At 37.8% G+C, this 22,672-nt stretch overlaps 1 protein-coding gene across 3 annotated transcripts in view; it reads left to right on the top strand.

Moving 5' to 3' along the window:
* LOC122281363 (DNA repair protein recA homolog 1, chloroplastic) overlaps window positions 1-22,063 on the top strand; it is a 28,535-nt gene extending 6,472 nt beyond the window's left edge. The window contains exons 3-13 of one of the 3 annotated variants that reach the window (XR_006230202.1): window positions 53-128; window positions 3,570-3,632; window positions 3,762-3,891; window positions 4,067-4,152; window positions 4,235-4,360; window positions 4,596-4,700; window positions 4,800-4,856; window positions 5,647-5,709; window positions 5,785-5,861; window positions 12,230-12,341; window positions 21,521-21,604. Coding sequence is in view for 2 of the 3 variants with exons in the window: in XM_043092775.1 (XP_042948709.1) it covers window positions 53-128; window positions 3,570-3,632; window positions 3,762-3,891; window positions 4,067-4,152; window positions 4,235-4,360; window positions 4,596-4,700; window positions 4,800-4,856; window positions 5,647-5,709; window positions 5,785-5,861; window positions 12,269-12,341; window positions 21,521-21,628 (964 nt within the window). In the remaining variant the exon portion in view is untranslated. Of the gene's footprint in view, window positions 1-52; window positions 129-3,569; window positions 3,633-3,761; window positions 3,892-4,066; window positions 4,153-4,234; window positions 4,361-4,595; window positions 4,701-4,799; window positions 4,857-5,646; window positions 5,710-5,784; window positions 5,862-12,229; window positions 12,342-21,520 lie in introns of all 3 variants that reach the window. The other 2 variants (XM_043092775.1, XM_043092776.1) reach the window with 2 other exon arrangements.
* The last annotated feature ends 609 nt before the right edge of the window (window positions 22,064-22,672 follow it).

Raw genomic sequence — 22,672 nt, 5'->3', positions numbered from 1 at the left:
TCCACTTGTAGGATTTTGACCGTATGAGCTCTGTAATGTTTGTTCATTGCAGTGAAACATTTCCCAGTGGCTGTTTGACTTTAGACTTTGCCTTAGGGGGCGGCCTTCCAAAAGGGAGAATTGTAGAGGTATTACCTCTTTGCATTACTCATGCTTCCTCCCTAATTTCTTCTTCACATTTGCATGGGTCAAACATGCTTTGCTTCCAATAAGAAACTGGTTTGTTTAAACATGCCTTGCTTCTTGTCTGTTTAGATGTTTCTTTGATTTGTTTAATACAATATCCCGCATGCCTGTTGAACAGGGTGGTAAGAGACTATTCTTCAACTGCAATAATGTATTTGGATAATTTAATCCTTTTTGAGAGAGAACAGTTGCCAATACGGTGCACATATTATGTTGACAGACTTCTTTATAAGGACAGCTGCTTTTTCTTTTTTCTTCTCTCCCCTATATTGACAAGCTACTTGACTACTTGAATACTCAATCTTGTTTTATGTTTACTTTGTGGGACCTTTCTTTTTTAGCTGTAGAACAATTTATCCTATTTGAACACTAACATACCACAGGTCCCACCAAACTAAATCCTTACCCTTATCACCTACTTTAAAGGATATGCAGTGCAGGAAAGAGTCCCATCTATTCCTAATTATCTTCCACAAAACTCAACCATGAGGACACTCTATTACTATATTGCTCCCTTCTCCCTGCCACTTTCCCCATCCCCCTCCTCTTTCCTTCCTTGGTTGAGTGATGGTATTATCATGCTTTTGTTGCAATTATGTAAAACAAATGTTAAATTTGATTTATACATTCTAAATAAGTTCTATTGTTTATACATCTCTTATATTTTTTTTGGTTTTTTTTATATATCATATAATAAAAAATAAGCATATGTATATTGAAATTATTTATCATTAATTATAAAATTTCATTATTTATTAAGAAAATGAACTTGCAGAATTAGCCATTAAAATCTATATGGTCGAAATGAAAATTGTAAACAATTGGATAATCGACAAGATGGGTTGCATTCGTATAAAATTACTCCATGATGGTTATGCCATTATTTTTGTTCAATTAGTCCATTTAATAGTTTCGTAAATTATATATTTATATGTTGCTTCATTAATATTCTCGTGATGTTGTATCTTATCAAGAAAAAAATATTCTCTAATGTTGTATTCTAGTTTTTTAAGATATTTCCATGTATCTTTTTTATTTATTTTTATTTTTATCCTGTATCATTATTAGTGCCCTTGGTTACTGATCCTCCAATTTGAACATGAAACCACACCATCCCTCAAACGATACTTAAGTTGCCCATGCTTCCACTACACAACTGAAGTTTTCCTAATCTCTTTGCAACTGAATTAGTAATAAAGAAAGGATATGAAGTTATAACTCCCGTACACCCCTTGTGTACCTAGGCTAAGCCTATTCTTATTAATATAATTTAAATGCCCCCAAGGGAGGCTCAAGTGTGATGCTTCTGACCTTCTGCTTGTGTTTTGATGTGTAGTCAAGATGTCAGGTTATGTAACATTGGGTTACACACCCCATAGGATCATGACAGTAATATGCATGTATCAGCATGTTGCTAATGGTATGAACAGTTTGCAGTGGATAAGTAAAATGTCTAAGAAACTTAGCACCAGAGAATAATTTTAAACCTTATAATACCGTTTCAGTAACATCTCCACAAGTCACAATTACATCCATAAGTACCATGTATCATTACCTGTCCATGGAATCAATCAGAAATTTAAATAATTGTTCTACCCATCGAGGTAAATAAAACAAGAAAGTAAATGACTAATAAGTGGTCCACTAGCTAATGACCATGGCACCCTCATCACTCATCCTCATGCGGCTGGACGTCTTGCTCAAACCCTCCCTTATCAAACTGGTTTGCAAAATCTATGGTTTTGATGATTGGTGCCTTAGTGTGAGACTACCATAGTGAAATTATAAAATTTCGGCAAGTTAACCCTGAGACCATGCTCATGAGGATATGGAATGACAGATATTTAACTTAAATAAGTAAATGCATGAGAATGAAATACAACTAATGAGACTCTTTCTCCAGATTCCTCAACATCTCTATTTCCAAAATTTCCCGTTTTGTTCCTTATTTATTGTACGCCACAACTTCCCCTAAAGATCCTTGTGCACATCCACCCATAACATAAGGCCAATTTTAAAGCTTACTTATCGTTCACATGACTTCTTATTTATCTTTATAATGTGTGTGAACATGTTGACTTCATGACTTTCATGACATGTCGTACTCATATGCATGGCATATGATTAAAAATGGCATATTGACATAAGTTTTACGTAACATAACAAAGCATAAGCATTGCATAACATAATCTAAGCCGAGGCGAGAACCATAGTGGCGGAGTTTCGAGGGGGGAGGAGCAAATTGTAAACACGAGAGAAGGTCGTGTGTCTGAACTCAGTGGCTGGGTTGGCAGTTTCTGTGGCTACCGAGTGGTGTTCCGCCTTTCCCGTCGGCGTGCTCTGTGATGGTCCCAGTGAAGGTTTCCAGCTGGATGGGCTTCTTGGCTTTCTGAAGAAATGCTACAGTGGCTCTTGTTTGATGTTTACCGCTGGTTGAGGATGAAAGAAAAGAGAGGGTTGCTGTACTTTTGGGTTTGCTGTGAGAATGGGTTTGGCTGTGAGAGTTTTGGCTGCGGCTCTTATTGGGAAGGTTTAGGAAACAGAGGGAATATAAGAGGGTTTAGCCGTGTAACCATTAGGAAACTTCAGTTAGGGAAAATCTTTCCTTGAGAGAATAGAGGTGTGAGGGAGGAGAATCCCACTCAAATAAAATCACCATCTAATTAATAAATTTTTCAATAATAATAGAGATACTAATAATTATAGTAATAATAATCTAGTCCCTAAATTAGAACCCATATGTTATAGGAGTATTTGTGGTAAAAAGTAGCACATGTTTTTTTAACTTTTAGGCGCAGTATATCGGAATGCATTTCTCAAAGTATCAACTTGTATGTGATAAAGATAGGCATGACTTATGAAGAAAGTTTGTATATTTAATAATTCTTCTTTCACAATACATAAGATAGGTTAAGGCTAGGTTTGGGTACTAAGAATACCTCAGGTTTCTCAAAATACTCCACTACTATTTATTACTTTATTATTACTTTTCACCTACTTTTTACTACTATTCATTATTATTCAATATTCTATTATTACTTTTTCACTACTATTCACCACTCTTCTCAACACTTCTCACTATCCAAAAATACCAACATCTTCACGGTCTGAGTTGTTATACTGTACCTGTGTGTTAGTCTTTTTAGATTCAGGCTATGATTCGCAGACTACTCTTGAATCAACAGAATCTTGTACAATACAATATTCTACAGACCATACGAAAGTTATATGAGCAGCTGAATCTGGTTGGGATATGCAAAAGAGAAGGAAACAAAACAAAACAAAATTGAGTGTGCTACTTAATTTGCTCTACTCCTATCATGATTTGTGGTGGGTCCTTAAGAGATTGGATAACTTGGATAATCTGCCATATTTCTTTCCAGATATATGGTCCTGAAAGTAGTGGAAAAACCACTTTGGCACTCCATGCAATTGCAGAAGTGCAGGTATTGTTTCTTTCTGAACTTCACTTCTGAATTTTTATTTCATTTGGCATATGAGGCACTTCATATTAAATATTGTTTGTGATAATGAGATGAGTCCAGTACATAGCTTTTCATTTCCAAAATATGCAGAACCTGGGAGGAAATGCAATGCTTGTTGATGCGGAGCATGCTTTTGATCCAGCATATTCTAAAGCTTTGGGAGTGGATGTAGAGAATTTGATTGTCTGTCAACCTGATCATGGCGAGATGGCACTTGAGAGTAATATATTCTGTGTCTATGTGGTTTGATAATCGATCCGATCATTCTGGCACTCTTCAATATGGAACCAATAATGTTACTTATAAAAAAAAAAATATTGAACCAGTAATGTTAATAGAATTCATTACACTTGTGCCTGATATAGATGCTTGACTTCTCGAGTTTCTCATCTCAGTTGCAGATCGTATGTGCAGATCTGGTGCCATAGATCTTATCTGTGTTGATTCTGTCTCGGCTCTCACTCCACGGGCAGAGATTGAAGTAGGCTATCATCTCTTTCTGTTCTTTTAGGCTTTTATCTGACAAGGTTGGCCATGTCTGACTTGTATTCTTCATCAAATAGGGGGAGATTGGGATGCAGCAAATGGGTTTGCAAGCACGTCTTATGAGCCAAGCTTTGCGTAAGATGTCAGGAAATGCCTCGAAAGCTGGTTGTACTCTTATTTTTTTGAATCAAATAAGACATAAGGTACTTCTATTGTTTAGTTATAATTTAAAAGTTTTCCTTTTTAGCCTCTATATATGGTAGATTATTTTGTTATTTCATTAGCAGGCCTAACTCCAATTGACTGAATTGTGTCTCAGCTATTGCTCATGTATTAATTTACATTGGACCTTTAGTTTTCTGCTACAATATTTTTTTGTTGAAGTCAAATTATTTCTCCTTCCAGAGAATAATAAATTGTTCTTTTGGGATTTGTAAGATTGGTGTTTACTATGGGAACCCAGAAGTGACAAGTGGAGGAATAGCATTAAAGTTCTTTGCCTCTCTTCGGCTTGAGATACGTCCTACTGGGAAGATAAAGTCTGTAAGCAACGACTCCTTAATGATTGCTATGTGATGAGATCATTTCTTCAAACTTCATCTTTAGGGAGCATTCAACATGCATCCGTTTTTTCTGCTTTAGGTTAAAGGAGATGAAGAAATTGGGCTTCGGGTTCGTGTAAGAGTGCAAAAGAGCAAGGTAAAGTAGATCGGACTCAAAATTGTATGAGGATTTTGTATCCAGCTAGAATGAAAAAAGAAGAAGAAAATACTGTATAATGTTTCTGAGGTTACCGATAAAATAATAATAATAATAATAATAATAATAATAATAATAATAATAATAATAATAATGTTTCTGAGGTTCACTTGTCTTGTTGAGAGAGAGAGAGAGAGAGAGAGATCACTTGAATTATAATAATGGATTGTTGCTCCTTTTTTGTTCTTTTATAAGTTATATGGATTGCTGCCGTTACATAAGATGATGAATAATTTTTTACTTTTTATCAACCATATTCTATTTCTTGAAGTTCTTTGTACTTAAATTTACACTGCTATATTGAAAAGACCTATAATATGGAAGAATTGGATGACAGTTTTGGTGGCCAATATTTATATCATATTTTGGCTAGATTGCTTTAAATGTCTTTCTGAAGCCAGGGCCTGCTAAGCAAAGCTATTGCTCTCTTGAAAGTTTAATCATTCTTTAAAAATATTGCTTATAAAAAAAATCCTACAAAGATCTTATCTAAACGGATTGCACCTTTTTAAGTTGACTAATACTTTCCTTGATACTTGGCCATGTACTTGAAGGTGCCTGCAGTTATTCTGTTTCTGTGGCTACTTCACAAGCTTTGCTGACATTTACATATTTTATTGAACAAGCTCGTATCTATATTTTTTTAATTTGTTTGATATATCATAGTTGGGTGCTTTTGATTGATATCTACTCATGTTTAAAAAGATTCTCATTTCACTAATTGGTGTAGGTGTCAAGGCCATACAAGCAAGCCGAATTTGAAATCATCTTCGGAGAGGGAGTGGGCAAATTGGTCGGTAACACAACATTGAACTTTGTTGCCCCCCGAGAGTTGAAATTACACTCTTGACATTGATTTCTCTTGCAGGGTTGCATTTTGGATTGTGCTGAGATGATGGATATTGTGGTGAAGAAGGGCTCTTGGTATAGCTATGGGGACCACAGGTTTGCCTCTGGACTTCTTTTTGCAGCTCCTAGTGGTCATTACTTTCGACCACTTTTTATGGTTCCCTTTTTAGTACTTGTTTGGTTTTGAGTTTGAGAGCTTGAATCATGAGTAAAAGTTCTTTTGAAGAAAAAACAGTAAGTTTGGTGAAATTATAAAAAGTGCCTTGAGCACAAAACACTTGAACACAAAACACTTTTCAATTTCAAATCTTCAATTTTTACTTATAAAAAAACTTCCAAATAAAACACAAAAAACAATAAACCTTTTTTGAATTTCTAAAAAAAAATAATATTCAAACAATATTTTAACTTTATAATATATTTTTTTTAACTTTTTCTCTCTTATTTCTTGAAACCCAATAAAACATCTTAACTCAAACAATTTCACCACTATTCACAAACCACTTCACTACTATTCATAGATATTTAAAGATATTCTATGTGTCCAAACGAGCCTTTAAATTTGCTGGAATTAAAGCATAACTTTTTGACTGCATTACAAAATCCAACCTATACTCAAATCATATAAGCCCTAAATTGCAATGAGAGATGAAGTATTTTCAGGTGAAATACAAAAAGACATTTGGGTTAGTTTTGAAGTGTAATATGGAACGCAGATTATATTCTCTGGGAACTTGGTGGGGTTGAGTATTTATTTCTTTAAGAAGTGAAAAGTTAAAAAGTGTTGGGATTGAGTGTCACTATTTCTCTTTTTATAAATAAAACAGATTTTATTAATATGAAAAACAGGCATAACTCAAGTACTCAGGACATATACAAGAAAATACATCTAATGAGGAACTAGGGGTAGATAAATTTATTTTTTGATTGGTAATCAAAGTATTTTATTCATAAAAGTAGGCAAAATCCAAGTATACAGGGAGTATACATGATAAATACCTAACTAGAGTTTACAACTGATAGTAAAAAGTCATGGACACTTGGTCCGTTACAAACAATGGCCCCTACCCATGAGAACAATGTTTTAAAGAAAAAGATTTTCTGCTCCTCCATTGCCTTCTCGCAATTTTTGAAGCTTCTATCATTTTGTTCCCGCCATATACACCAACACATGCAAATAGGGACCATTTTCCAGATTGTTGTGACTTGTGAATTCCCTCGGAGACCTCTCCAGCTAGCTAGAAAATCCACCAATCTAAAAGGCATCACCCACGATACGCCAAGTCTTGTAAAAAAAAATAGTCCCACAAGGTCTTCACCACCTTGCAGTGTAGAAACATATGGTCTACTGGTTCAGCCTCTTTCTTACGCATGTAACACCAATCCAACACCATTATCCGATGTTTCCTTAAGTTATCTATGGTGAGAATATTGCTCAATGCTGCTGTCCAAACGAAAAAGGCAGCTTTGGAAGGAGCTTTCGTCTGCCAAATGCTCTTCGATAGAAATGTGGGCATACCTGGACTCGTTAAAACTCTGTGGAGTGATTTGACAGTGAATTTACCTTTCGTGGAAGGGCTCCAAATCATCCGATCCATGGTGCCCTCTATCATATGCACGGAATATAGTTCTGCATAGAACTTTGTGATCTCCTCCAACTCTAGTCTTGAGCTGCCCTAATGAAATCAATATTCTATTAAGGATAGCCACTAGAAAAAAGTAGGGGTGTCAGATCGTGATAACGGGTCATGTTCGTGTCGTGTCAGAGCATGTATATTATACTATATAAGTCAACCCTAACTTGACTCGTCAAACTTATCGTGTCAAAATCTCAAACCCTAACATGACCCATTAACATAACAGGTCATGTCGTGTCAACTCGTTTGGACCCATTAGTGAATATTACGAAATAGGTTAACACGACACAATACGACCCGTTTCAAACTGTTTATGTAAATGGGTTGAATATGCCTGAAATTAACCCGTTTAGCCTGATTAAATTTAGCATAATTTTATATAAATGTTAAAATCACAATATCTATAAAAATTATAAAACTAACTACAAGTCCAAAATTACAATCCAAATAAGAAAAATATTGAAATTGAAATTATAACAATTTTATTTTAGGTATAAGGGTATAATTGTAACTTTAATTTTTTTAACGTGTCATAATGGGTTATAATGGGTAAAAATGGGTTGAGCTGTTATCAACCCGTTAAGCAATCGTGTCTTAACGGGTTAACCCATTTTGACCCGAACCTGTTAAGACTAAATTCTAACCTGCTATTATCGTGTAGTGTTTGTGTTGGGTTAACGGGTCGTGTAACGTATTACCACCCCTAGAAAAAAGCAAGTGGTTTGCTATCGCTATATCCTTTAGTCGTGGAAGCCCAAATATGGCAAGGAAAGTGTCTTGAAGACTTCATTCACCACACCAGTTGTCATATCAAAATCTGACACAAGCCGTCACCCATAACAATGTCTTATGTCTCCAGAAGAACTCCTAACTTTTCCTTTATGTATTTCCATAGACCCACCCCATATGGGCCATGTACCTCATTTAAACACCATCCATCCCATGCCTCCCAAACTTGTGAATCTATAACAGTATTCCACAAGGCCCTGTTTACGTGCTGATACCATCACAACCATTTACCTTTTTTTTTTTTGATAAATGTTATCACAACCATTTACCTAATAGAGCTTGGTTGAACTTCATCAAGTTGCGAATCCCCAGTCCACCCTCAGGAATTGGAGTATAAACCATTGACCAGTTAACCAAATGGACCTTGAACCCATCCCCCAAACCACTCCACAAAAAGTCGCATTGTAGCTTCTCAATATGGTTGGCAACCTTTGCTGGTAGTGGGAGGAAGGACAAAAAATAGGTGTGTAAGTTGGAAAGAGTGTTTTTAATTAAGGTGAGCCTACAATCTTTGGACAAATACAACCTCTTCCAAGATGCTAGTCTGCATACCACTTTCTCAATCACTACATTCCAAATCTACTCTGATTTCAAGGGAGCACCCAAAGGGGTGGAGAAGATACCTTATATCCTAAGAGGGAGGCTAGAGTTGCCGCTTTGTGAACAGTCCCCCTCCGGTACCAATTTAGACTTTGAGAGATTAAATTTCAAACCTGAGACAGCTTTGAAGCAGAGAAGTAGAGCCCTTATAGATTGGATATGCCCGAGATTTGCTCCTCAGAAGATGAGAGTATCATCTGCAAACAAGAGATGAGAAACATCAAGAAAAAACATAAAGAAACCCACCTTCCATGAGGTCCACAATCATCTGACTTAGGGCTTCCATGACAAATAAAAAGAGTAAGGGAGAGAGCGGATCCCCCTATCTCAAGTCATGTGAGAAGTCAAAAAAACCCACTGGTTACCCATTAACCAAGATAGAAAAGCAAACTGTTCAGATGGAAAATTCTACCAATTAAGCCATTTCCCACCAAAACCACATCTTGTAAGTAGATAAAGTAAGAACTTCCAGTTTACATGATCATAGGCTTTTTCCATATCTAGTTTGCAAAGTAATCTCGGCTTTCAAGATTTGAATCGTCCATCCAACACTTCATTAGCAATTAAAACTGAATCTAGGATTTGTTTGCCTTTGAAAAATGCATTTTGCGGCTTCGAGATTAATTTTTTCATCACTGTATTCAATCAGTTTGCTAGCACCTTGAATAGAATCTTATAAACCCCATTCAAGAGGCTAATGGGACGATAGTCTTGAAAATCCACTGATCCCGCTTTTTTGGGAATAAGCGCTTAAAAGGTAGCATTCAGACTTCTTTCAAAACTAGCATTACTATGGAATTCTTGAAATACCTTCATAAGGTTGCCCTTTAACACTTCCCAACAGGTTTGGAAAATGCCCATTGTGAAACCATTTGGGCCTGGGACCTTGTCACTAGCCATACCTCCAACGACTTTGCGTACTTCTTCCTCTTCAAAGGCCTCTCAAGCCACCCTGCACACTGTGGATCTAGTACAGAAAAAGTCAAACCACCTACTAATTGTCTCCATGGTGGTTGTTTGACTAGTAGACGTTCATAATAACGTGCAATGTGGTTCTTGATGATTGACTGATTTGAAGATACTTTTTTTGTTTTTGATGTCGGGGAACCTCTCCAAGGTAGGACCCTTTGGACCCACCCTTGCAAAGTGAACTCCAATCCCTTGCACCGCACCCTTGGAAGTTTCCCTATTCGGAACTAGTTAAATTGCTAGCTTATCACCAGGGGTTGTGGCCCCAAAGGATTGTTTACACCCATGAGGTGTTGAATCTTGGACTTTAAAGGGAGTGATACCCCAAGATCAAGGCTTTCACCACTTGGGCCAACCCCTTGTGGTTATTGATCTGAAGATACTACTCCATCTATCATTAGCATATCATTAACGTGTTCCTCCAATGCGAATTAGCCACCCTATGGAAGAACTTTGTGCACACTTGTCTCCCTCCTTGAGCCATAGTGCCCTTGATTTCTATCTCCAAGAGATCTCTTCCATCAATATGACTCATTCAAGTTCTGTAACTATCTGACTCTTGCAAGTTGTTTTGGATTCATAAAGAGTTTTAGCCTCCTCCTCACCCTCCAAACCCTGTAGTTCCTCTAGAAGGGAGCGTCACTGTAGACCTATGTTGCCAAAAACTTGTTCATTTTATTGCTTCAAATCTTGTTTTAGCACTTTTAGCTTTTTTGCCATTATGAAGCTTGGATAGCCTTGGAAATCATCAGAAGACCACCGCTGTTGTACCCTGTCTACAAAATCGTCAATCTTAAGCCACATATTTTTGAAATTTAAAATACCTTTTGCCTCCTTGTATGCCTCCACAGTCTATAAAAGGATGGAGAAGTGGTCTGAGCATACCCTAGGTAATCTTCTCTGAGTTACCTTCAGAAAATGTAACTACCATTATGGAGTTAGCAAAAATCTATCAATTCTCTACCAGGATGGGAGTTCACAAGTGTTAGACCAACTATACGAACCTCCCATTAGCGGAATATCCATAAATGCCCATTCTGAAATGAAGTCAGAAAAATCCCTAATAGCAAGTGGGATGTGGGACATATCTGATCTCTCACTCGAGAAACGAGAGACATGAAAGTCACCCTCTATGCAACTTGGTAACTCCCACTAACTAAGAAGTCCCACCAGCTGTCTGTTGGCCTAATTCCACGCCCAGGGCCTGGCCCAACTCCATTTTAGTTGAAAGAGTTTCTACAGCCTTCATCAATAAAATAATTTATTCTTTCAAACCATTAAGGATTCCCTGTATCTCCCTCTCCATTGAGGCAGCGTGGGACAAGCTGCCACCACCCCTTTCAAGTATAGACCCTCAACCATTCTCTAACACACAACCACCCCCCCCTTCTTCCTTCCTCCTTTTTTCTTACTTGTTGCAGCAATGCCAAGGAGTGACCTGAACCACCCATTATAGCCGGCTGTTTCCCAGCGCCGACCCTTGCCGCTTCTGCATACAAGATTTCCTGCCTCCCCAACCCCTTTCCTTTGTCTGCTACTCTGTCCATGGGTGCTGCCGACATCGACTTCTTATTTACCAGAACATGCATATACAGAGCATGTTTCATTTCCCTGGAGAGGTATTGCCAACCCCACCTTCTGTACCTTCCGAGATTGCCGGAGGACCACTACACCCACTGCTGCCGTATTCAGTTACTTCGAAGTACCACCCGAAGTCATTCGAATGAAGATGTACAAACAAAGCCTTCGTACCATCCCGATATGGCTTGTAGAAGTTCTTGCTTCCCTCCAATAAGGTGCATTCCTCCACTGCATTGGCCAGCCAATGGGCACTGCTTTGAGATAAAATCATCTCTTTGGCAGTCTTTCCACTCCTCTCTGTAATACAAAACCAGCTTCCCCCCTCTAGTGATAATACAAACACCTTTGTCTCTATCAAAAGGCGTTCTATAAATTCCATCTTAAACAAATAACAGTTAAAACCAGTAGAAATTTATGGAGTATAGTTCCAGCAAAGGTCACCAGAGCAATATTCCATTGTAAAAGTGTACGGAGAGAGAAGTATCTCCGAAACTTATAAATCTTTGGATTCTTAGGGTAGATAAATTGAAATGAAAAAAATAAATTGGTTGCAAATGGCAATGATTTAGAAAATTTTGAGGTGGCTCAATGGAAGTAAATGAAATTACTTTGAAAATTATATAAATCCTTTATTTTCTTTAAGTTTAGTTTTCTCCTTACCTCTTGTTCTGTGCTAAAGATTTTTTTTTTCTCACTATATTACCCTTGGAGCTTAGAGATATGAAAAAAACCTATTATTTTAAATTTCTGCATATGATTGGAGTTAACTTTTAATTTGTATACAATACTGCCCCATGTTTTGTAGAATGATCATGATTGATCACCAATCAATTCTTCTTATCCGTCTGTTCAGACAAGTTAAACTTTATTCTTGGTCTATGAATATAGATGAGTCTGGCTTATTGCCGTCTTATGCTTGTGAAAAAGGTTGGGACAGGGGAGAGACAGAGCATTACAGTACTTGAAAGACAATCCTATTCTTCATGATGAAATAGAAAAGGTGAGGATGCATATGCCTTTAATACTCTTTGTTGAATCTTATTTGAACTATTATTATTTCATGCAAATAAACACTCTTTTCTAATACTCATTGTCACCCAACAACAGGCTTTACTCATCTTTTTCCCTCAAGTGTCAGATATTTTTCAAATCGTTTGTACAGCTCTGTAATTTTGTGATCATTCATTATTATCATTATTATTATACCATGTGTGTATGCTCTGTAATTCTTGGGAATAGTGAGTCTCCATATATCTCTCAATTGGATAGTGAATAACATTAAAATTACCCCCAATACACCATGAAAGGTTCCACCAACTAATTAATCCCACCAATTCATCCAACGAGCCTTCTGGTAGCATCATTATTACAGCCATAAGACCCTGCAATCAACAGAGAAATCTCCCACATATTCATCAACTTTTTCCACCACCCTTCTATACCACTTTAACAAAATCACACGTGAAGCCCCTTTCGAAGCCACTTACACATAATTATAGAAACATTTTAATATATCTAAAATCCGCTCCGAAGATCCTAGAATAGGCAAAACAGACTTCCATCAAAGCTAAAGGGCTGCAACAGAGTGGTTCACATGAGGGTTGAATCTTTCAACTCGCTAAGCTGCTCACTAGGTCGTTTCTCCATGGATAAGCATTGGCCCCTAATGTTTTCTATCCCCATACTCTGCCTAGCTTGCACATACTTCTTCGAGATCCCTGACAACACCCTAGCTGAGCTTCCTACTTTCTGAGTACTTTGTTGCCTGACATACAGGATGCTGTCAAGCTTGCATAAGAAGGTGCCTCCAAAGGCAAATCTTCATCCCTGCTGCCTCTCTCAGCTTGATCTGTGCCAGAAAATTGGGCTCCCACCATCCCAATCTAAGCCAAAAATGATAAAGACAACCATATTTTACAACTAGTTTGTAACTCTATTTTAAGTGGAGCGCAACAGACTCATGAAAGCATTATTATTTTGTAAAACGAAAACAATAGAGACATAAAGAATCCCACAAATTGACATGGCACACTTGCCACGTCAGTTAATTTTTTTTTTTTCTATTCCCCCATGCCCATCCCTCTCCCCCCTTCCCTTCCCAAAGCCACCCAGACTAGAGTCAGTTCCCATCGCCACAACCGTTGCCGACAGCCCTCTCTCGCTAGGTCTCTCTCTCTCTCTCTCTCTCTCTCTCTCTCTCCCCTTTCAAGTAGCCCAGATAGACTTAGGCCACCAAACACTTTCTTCAAAAACCCAATCTCAGACTCTCTCATGGCTCATTTTCTCAACCTCTCCCTTCTTTCTCAGCAACCCATCATACCCAACACCCATTTGGGTCTCCTAAAAGGTACATACCACACACTTCTCCAACTCCATCCCAACACTTCCCAAAGTTGCCTAAATCAACTTGGCCTCCAGAACCTTCTTTTCCATTGCAGATAGTGTCAACTCGGCCTCCATGTCTGCGCTCAAAGATTTCTTTGAGGAGAGAGTTGAGGGACTTGAGGCTCTGGAGCTTCTCTGAAGGGTCATCCATAGGTTTGGCTCGTTAGTTTTGGCTTCTGTCTTGGGGTTGAGGGGCTGCTTTTTTGTGGTCTTTGGCTTGATGGGTCACTTTCGTTTTAGCCATTATTATTATTATTATTACTACTTAAGCTGTGATAATAGCAAAATGGGATTGGGATTCAAGGGTTATGGTGGAGAGCGACGGCGTCAAGGGCGATGCCGACGATGAGTACAAACAACAAAAATAACAAAGGCAACAAATGCTAAGAGGAAAAGAACGGGGAAAAGCAGTTGATGGAAGTGGAAAAACAGCAGAGAGAGAGAGAGAGAGAGAGAGAGAGAGAGAGAGAGAGAGAGAGAGGTAACTTACTGGTTGACGAAAGGGCATAACGAAGCTCAAAGGAATGGGAAAACACTAGGAAAAGAATGGGATGATGAAGCTCAAACGACGGGCTGGGTTTTGGGGACTGAAGTGGGTAAGGAACAGGACAGCTTTCGCCCAAATGAGATCCCGAAAAAAAAAAAAAAAATGTGGCACAGTGCCAAATCAGTTTGTGGGAACCCTTTATCTCCGTAGCGGGACTCTATAAAAATGCTATCCATTTAAAACAAAATTGTAAAAAAGTTGTAAAAGAGTTCTCTAGCGCTACTAATTGAAGCCACAAGCTTAGACAAGAATTTTGTACATTGAATGGAAGGGAGTTCTGTCGACAGGTGTTGTACTGGTGAGGAGGTTAGTTGATCAATGGTCTAAGGGTTGGCATCGAACTGAAGTTATTGGCGGGTCAACACCTTGAAGTATCTAGGTCTTCCATTGGGGGCTTCTTTTAAGGAAAAATCAATTTGGAATGGAGTCTTGGAAAAGATTGAACACCTTTTAGCTGGATGGACGTGGCTATATTTATTCGGATTGGGGTTTGCTTTGATCAGAAGTACCCTCTCTAATTTACCAACTTATTTCTCTCTTTTTCCCCTCTTTGGTTGATATGAACTCGCGGGAAGAGAATCCCTTGAACCCACAATTAATTTGAAAATTCACCCAAGAATGCTAAACTCAAGTCTATGGATGGAGAATTTAGACCCATTGAGAACTCGTTTCAAGAACCTAGATTATATCAAAATCTAGACCCATTGAAATCCCGTCTCAAGAACCCAAATTACAAGGAGGAACACCACAAAAGTTGTGATTTACCTTTGATAAGTTCAAGAGTTCAATTAAGAACAAGAGGAGAAAACTCACTCACAATTAAAATTCGAAATAAAATGTTTGATTTGGAATGACTGGTTACATCCTTTAAATACTCTCCCCAAAACATGATAAAACCCTAGACTAAAATTTGATACCCTTTCTCTAGAAAATGCCCTTAGTGAACAGTAGCTGTGGGTACTATAGCATAAACAGTTTCGTGCTACAGTACTTCTAAACCCTAATTCAAATAAACAGGACATGTGGGCTAAGCATCCCAAGTCCACTTGTTCATAACTAATAATAAAAATCCTTTAAACAAATTGAAAGCTTTAATGTCTAAAGGCCCAATTCTAAGTCAAGTCTTCCACAGCTTGGATCAAGTGGATCAAAATTGATTCTTCTTCTTTCAAGCTCATCTTGAGTGTTGGGCTCTTGCTAGCTTCTTCCCAAGTGGCTTGTACTAATCCTTGCATTGCTTCCTTGATCTTCTTGGCTCTTAATCTTGTAACTGGCCCATTTGGAACTTGCAAAAGATCTTTAAGAGTAGGTACGTCTTGGTTCCCATCATTCCCCCTCTCAAAAGGATTCGACCTCGAATCTTTACCTACATCAAAAGGAGAAAGATCAGAAACATTGAAGGTAGCAGACACATTATACTCACCTGGAAGATCCACTTTATAGGCATTGTCATTAATTTTCTCAAGGATTTGGAAAGGTCCATCTCCTCGAGGATGCAACTTAGTCCTTTGATGAGCTGGGAATCTTTCTTTGCGCATGTGAACCCAAACCCAATCTTCGGGTTCGAAGATTACACGCCTTCGCCCTTTATTGGCTTGGGAAGCAACCCTTTCATTCTTTTGGGCAACTTGAAGCCGTACCCTCTCATGGAGTGACTTCACCAATTCCACCTTCTTTTGTCCATCCAAGCTACTCCTGCCATCAACCAGTAAAAGCATCAAATCTAAAGGGGTAAGCGGATTGAATCCATAAACAATTTCAAAAGGAGAATATGAAGTAGTGTGCATGGTCCTATTATATGCAAATTTTATGAATGACAAACAATTCTCCTAAGTTTTTAAATTTTTATGAACAACAGTGCGTAAAAGCTGAGTTAAGGTTCTATTAACTACTTCAGTCTGACCATCAGTCTGCGGATGACAAGTAGTGGAAAATAAGAGCTTGGTACCCAATTTCCCCCACAACACAAGTAGCTAAGGAATTTAACATCCCTATAAGAAACAATACTTCTGGGAACACCATGGAGTCCCACTATCTCCCTAAAAAACAAGTCAGCTATGTTTGCGGCATCATCTGTTTTATGGCATGGAGTGAAATGTGCCATCTTACTAAATCTATCCACAACCACAAAAATAGAATCTCTACCCCTTTTTGTCCTAGGTAGCCCCAAAACAAAGTCCATAGATATGTCGACCCATTGCTCACTAGGAACGGGTAAGGGTGTATACAACCCATGTGGCAACACTTTAGATTTGGCCTTCCTATAATGCACCTGGCACAAATGCGAGGGACATCTCTCTTCATCTTAGGCCAAAAGAAATGTTCATGCAAAATATCCAAAGCCTTCTTGACGCCAAAGTGTCCCATTAATCCCCCACCATGTGCCTCACGCACTAGTAATTCACGCATAGAACTTGACACACAAAGTTTGTTTTCTTTAAACAAGTAACCCTCATGCTTGTAAAACTTATCAAATGCTGCCTTATCTCATGCCATGTACACATTAGAGAAGTCAGCTTCATCGGCATATAGGTCTTTCACATATTCAAACCCAAGCATCTTAGCACTCATAGAAGTAAGAAGTACATACCTTCGAGATAAAGCATTAGCAACAATATTCTCTTTATCTTGCTTGTAACGGATGACATATGGAAATGTATCAATGTATTCCATCCAACGAGCATGCCTTTTATTCAACTTATCTTGACCCTTGAGATGCTTCAATGATTCATGATCGGTGTGGATCACAAATTCTCTAGGCCATAGGTAATGCTACCAAGTCTCTAATGCACGAACAAGAATATAAAGCTCTTTGTCATAAGTAGGGTACTTGAGTGAGGCCCCACTTAACTTTGCACTAAAGAAGGCTATGGGCCACCTATCCTGCATCAAAACGGCTCCAATCCCTATACCTGAGGCATCACATTCAATCTCAAAAGTTTTGTTAAAATCAGGTAATGCTAGCACAGGTGCAGAGCACCTTTCTTTAATAGTGGCAAAAACATTCTCTTGAGTAGCCCCCCAATGAAACCCAACATTCTTTTTAATGACTTCAATGAGTGGTGCAGCAATGGTGCTAAAGTCTTTAACAAAACGCCGATAAAAGCTAGCTAAGCCATGAAAGCTTCTTACCTCAGTGATGCTCTTTGGCGTTGGCCACTGCTTGATGGCCTTGAGTTTCTCTTCATCCACCTCAATACCTTTTGTACTAACAACATATCCAAGAAAAACAACTCTTTCCATGCAAAAGGTACATATCTTGAAATTAGCATACAACTTTTCACATCTCAACATATCAAACACATATCTCAAATGTTCAATATGCTCATTTAAGTCCTTGCTATACACTAGGATATCATCAAAATACACAACCACAAACTTGCCAATGAATGCACATAGGACATGGTTCATCAATCTCATGAAAGTACTGGGTGCATTTGTAAGTCTAAATGGCATAACCAACCATTCATAAAACCCGTACTTAGTCTTAAAAGCAGTTTTCCATTCATCACCCTTTTTCATTCTAATTTGATGGTACCCACTTTTAAGATCAATTTTACTAAAAATACATGAGCCATGCAATTCATCAAGCATATCATCTAAGTTAGGAACGGGATGCCGATACTTTACCGTAATATTGTTGACCGCCTTGCAATCAACACATTCTCCACGTCCCATCCTTCTTTGGCACTAATAGCACTGGTACTGCACATAGGCTTATGCTCTCCCTCACGTACCCCTTGCTCATTAAGTCCTCAACTTGCCTCTGAAGCTCCTTTGTCTCCTCTGGATTACTCCTATAGGCTGGTCGGTTTGGAATAGCAGCTCCAGGTACAAAATCAATCTGATGCTCAATGTCTCTAATGGGTGGCAACTCATTAGGCATCTCCTCTGGGAATACATCATCAAACTCCTGCAACAAGGAAATAGCCAAACTAGGAAGACTAGTGAGTGTCATCAAGAGTAAGATAAGACTCTTTCTAGACAAGAAGAATCATAGGGCGATATGAGAAGAAAGCCCTCTTAACCTCACTCTCTCTTGCATAGAAATTCACTTTTGTCTTTCCTTTTCTCTCTGCAGACTCTTTTTTCTCTACTCTCAGCCACATCTCTACTTTCTTTTTCACTCATTTTGTTGTGCTCATTTTCACTATCGCTTTTTCTTTTCTGCTCAATCTCTTTTTCACTTATTCTTTTTTTATCACTCTCATTTTCACTTTCTTTTTTTATCACTCTTATTTTCACTCTTTCTTGTATGAGTAACCTCACTTTTTAGTTTTAGTTGGTCCTCATAGACCTGGCTTGGAGTTAAAGGAGCAAGCTTGATTGTTTTGTCCTCCTTTACAAAACTGTACATGTTTTTGATACCAAATGATATGAACCCGTGGGAAGAGAATTCCTTGAACCTACATTCAATTTGAAAACTCACCTAAGAACGCCAAACTCAAGTCTATGGATAGAGAATTTAAACCCGTTGAGAACTCGTTTCAAGAACCTAGATTATATCAAATCTAGACCAGTTGAAATCCCGTCTCAAGAACTCAAATTACAAGGAGGAACGCCACGAAGGTTGTGATTTACCTTTGATAAGTTCAATAGTTCAATTAAGAACAAGAGGAGAAAACTAACTCAATTAAAATTCGAAATAAAATGTCTGTCTTGGAATAACTGGTTGCATCCTTTAAATACCCTCCCAAAAACATGATAAAACCCTAGACTAAAATTTGAGACCCTTTCTCTCAAAAATGCCCTTAGTGAAAAGTAGCTATGGGTACTGTAGCATAAATAGTGTCGTGCTACAATACTTCTAAACCCTAGTTCAAATAAACAAGAAATATGTGGGCTAAGCATCCCCAAGCCCACTTATTCATAACTAATAATAAAAATCCTTTAAACAAATTGAAAGTCTTAATATCTAAAGACTGAATTTCTAAGTCAGGTCTTCCACAGCTTGGATCAAGTGGATCAAAGCTGGTTCTTCTTCTTTCAAGCCCATCTTGAGTGTTGGGCTCTTGCTAGCTTCTTTCCAAGTGGCTTGTACTAATCCTTGCATTGCTTCTTTGATCTTCTTGGCTCTTGATCTTGTAATTTGCGCATTTGGAATTTGCAAAGGATTTTTAAGAGTAGGTACGCCTTGGTTGTGTAGGTTCCCATCATTGGTTGTGTAGGTCAGTGTCTTAAAAAGCTACAAAATAATTGGCAATGAATTCAAGCTTCATCCAATCAAGTGGACAATTTTTTTTGCCCAAACCTCATTTGGCTGTTCGGAGATTAGAAGTTTGCTTTTATTCAATATGCTGTTATGCGATAGTGAGGGTTGCTTTATGGTGCTTGGTGGTGGATACAAAATGTGGTGGCATGTGTGGTGGATGGTGTTCACATGAGATAGGTGGATCTTATGGGTTGGTGTGTGGAAAAACATCAGGAGAGGGTATGCAACTTCTCTCGTTTCATTAGCTATGAGGTGGATGATGAGTCTAAAATCAGGCTTTTGCACGATGTGTGGTGTTGGGAACAACCTTCGAAGACTATTTCTTGGAACTTTTCCATCTATACCAATGCAAGGAAGCTTTCATTGCAGAACACATGCAGATTTCTGATAATATATACTTCACTGGAATGTTAACTTTATAATATCAGCCCACAATTAGGAGATGGAGTTATTCTCTTTGTTTGTTGACAAGTAGCAGTCTTTTTGGTGAAGCGGAGGTGAGGATAAAATACATTGGATCACATGCAGTCTATATATCCTCACAACAGACAACTTGAGAAAAAATGCACATATTTATAATGGATTGCTGCTCTCTTTGCAAGCATAACTGGAAAAGTATCACCTCTTGTTACATTGCGGGGTGGCTGGTGAATTATGTGTAGCAATATTTGACACTTCTAAGGATTGAGTGGGTCAAGCCGCAATGAGGGATGGGGATGTTGGCATGCTGGAGGAGTCCTTGTGGAACCCATAGAAATATAGAAGTTTGGAAGATGTCCTTCTGTGCTTAATGTGGTGCATCTAGCAAGAATGTAATGCCTGAACTTTTGAAGACCGCGAGAGGAAAACGATAGAAATAAAAGCCACATTGTTTGACTCTTTATGATTGGATGGCTACCGACAATAGTTCCAAGTTCTCTAGCTTTCTAGATTTCAAAGAATTTTGCTCTTTTTTTTTGTTTGCTTGCAGATAGATGGGTGTAATCTCTTATATACTTCTACTAAGGTTGATCCCCTCTGCGCATTCAATTAAATTTCATTGGTTATTTAAAATGAAAAATAAAAGGATTCCATAAGTGGCTGAGCTACGATATTGTTTCAATTAAAATAAACAAATAAGAAAATCAAGCATAATAAAATTAAAAGTATACTAAATTGCATTCCAAGGGCTTGTGTATGACAATAAGTAGAAGATATATTAAATTAACAGAAAATAGGAGGGAGTATTCTCCCACCATTATAAATTTCCATTTTTGAAAATGCGTTTGCCATCTATCATAGTAACTTTTTCCTATATATATATATACCAAAAAAAAAACCTATCATAGTAACTTTTTTGGTCATTGGCCCCTGGGATGTATTGATTCAACTATGAACTTTATTTTGATTATAGCTATCAAATACCATGGTTGTATATACTTTGTAAAGCACGATATTTATCTAAATGATATTTTTAAATTTTATTAATTAATGATCACTTGATTGTTGCATGATATTCTAACAGCTCGAATTACAAGGCTAAATTTATTACTGTCCTGCTTTCTTTAAACCTTGTGTGTATTCTCTTAATATTTTGGCATTATACGTTATTGTTTATAGATATGCACTTTTGCTTCAATCAGACTCTGGGCATGATTTGCGCTTTGGTGCACCTGGTGCTTTCACCAACAGCTACAGTGAAATTTGTATTCGGTGGCTTGGACTCTTTCGTATTTAATTGATAAAGTTATATACCTATGTCTACCAGTCTACCATAATATTCTACAGAAAGAATCAAAATGAACATAGCGTATTAATAGTTAAAAGACCTATAATCTGTTTTTTGATGAGTAAAGAAATTTGATGGTCCATAATAGCAGGGTGATGTTATAATTAACAAACGTCTATGTGCATGCATCTCTCCCAGAGAGGAAAAGGATAGAGACCCACTTGATGATATAATGAGAACTTGCTATTTCCATTTTGCCTCATTATCAGAATCTCATGTGCTGTTATTTGCAAAGACTAGGTAATGATATTGGTAATGCATTTGCAGATTGTTCGGTCAAAACTGGCTGATGGAACGGGACAACTAAGCTCTCCACCTTTGAGGAACTCGTCATTGCTAAATCAACATGAAGACGTTTATGAGGAGATACAATGACAAAAAGCAATACTGCTAGTGATTAAAGTTGGAGGTGGGAAGAGGTAGTGAAGCAGGTTGCACTCTGAAGTAAATAGACCCGTATTTTTTCTTGAGTGTATAAACTGCAAGGTCGGTGACGTTTAGTGAAGTACTTGACATCATTGCCCATCTCCCAGGGGTGAAAATGGGTAGAGAATTAAAAGCAAAAAGAGCATTGTTTCTGGTTGAAATTGGAATTGGAACCTCTAATGTTGTTCATGATGAAAGATGGCAAAGGGGTTTTGGGGCTGCACGCTTTGTCTTTCTTCGCATCGATTCTTAATATTTCAACTGGTCAGAACAACTAAGTTATTTATCCTTGCATACATGAATGTGGTCAATGTAGATTTTTTTCCATGTAGCTTACCAACTTGTTAACGAAAAATATATATAGAGCACAATTCTGGATGATAATTTATGCGATGGCTTCTTGCAGGTGGTAATTATTGCTTTAAGGGTTGAATTTGTTTTACACCCTCTACACTTTTAAATGGGAGGCATTTTAAGATAACTTGTAAAAGTAATATCATTTTACAAAACATCGTTTAAAATGCAAAAATATTCTAATAATCTTGAGGATTGACAATCTTTATATCTCAACAAACATCAAAATCAATTATTGATGTGTGGAGGAGTGCTAGAGAACAGCATCAACCCAATTTCTAGGTTGAAGACTGATGGTATTGTTCCGCATATCGGGTTTAGTTTATATACATGGGTTGGATCTTGGGTCTAATCGGTTGGGTGCATTTTATGGGCTTGACCCATGAGTCAGGGTTTTCTCGTGTTCATTTGCCCAATAAAATTAGTGAGCTTTTAACCAACTTATTGGGCACAATAAAATCAATATTCCTCTCATAATAGTTTTTGAGATAACCGATAAAATGGGTCTCTTGCAAAGTTTTAATACCGTTTTGTATCAGCTGGTACGGCCAAATTTATGGTGCCGGAACAGTGCCTGGCACGATAGATATGGGTGTTTTATACTAGATCAAATTTTGGTCATTTTGATATGTTTCGATC

This window comes from Carya illinoinensis, chromosome 11 (genome assembly GCF_018687715.1).
Source record: "Carya illinoinensis cultivar Pawnee chromosome 11, C.illinoinensisPawnee_v1, whole genome shotgun sequence".
Taxonomy (NCBI): Eukaryota; Viridiplantae; Streptophyta; class Magnoliopsida; order Fagales; family Juglandaceae; genus Carya; species Carya illinoinensis.
This window is presented reverse-complemented; position numbering and strand designations above follow the sequence as displayed.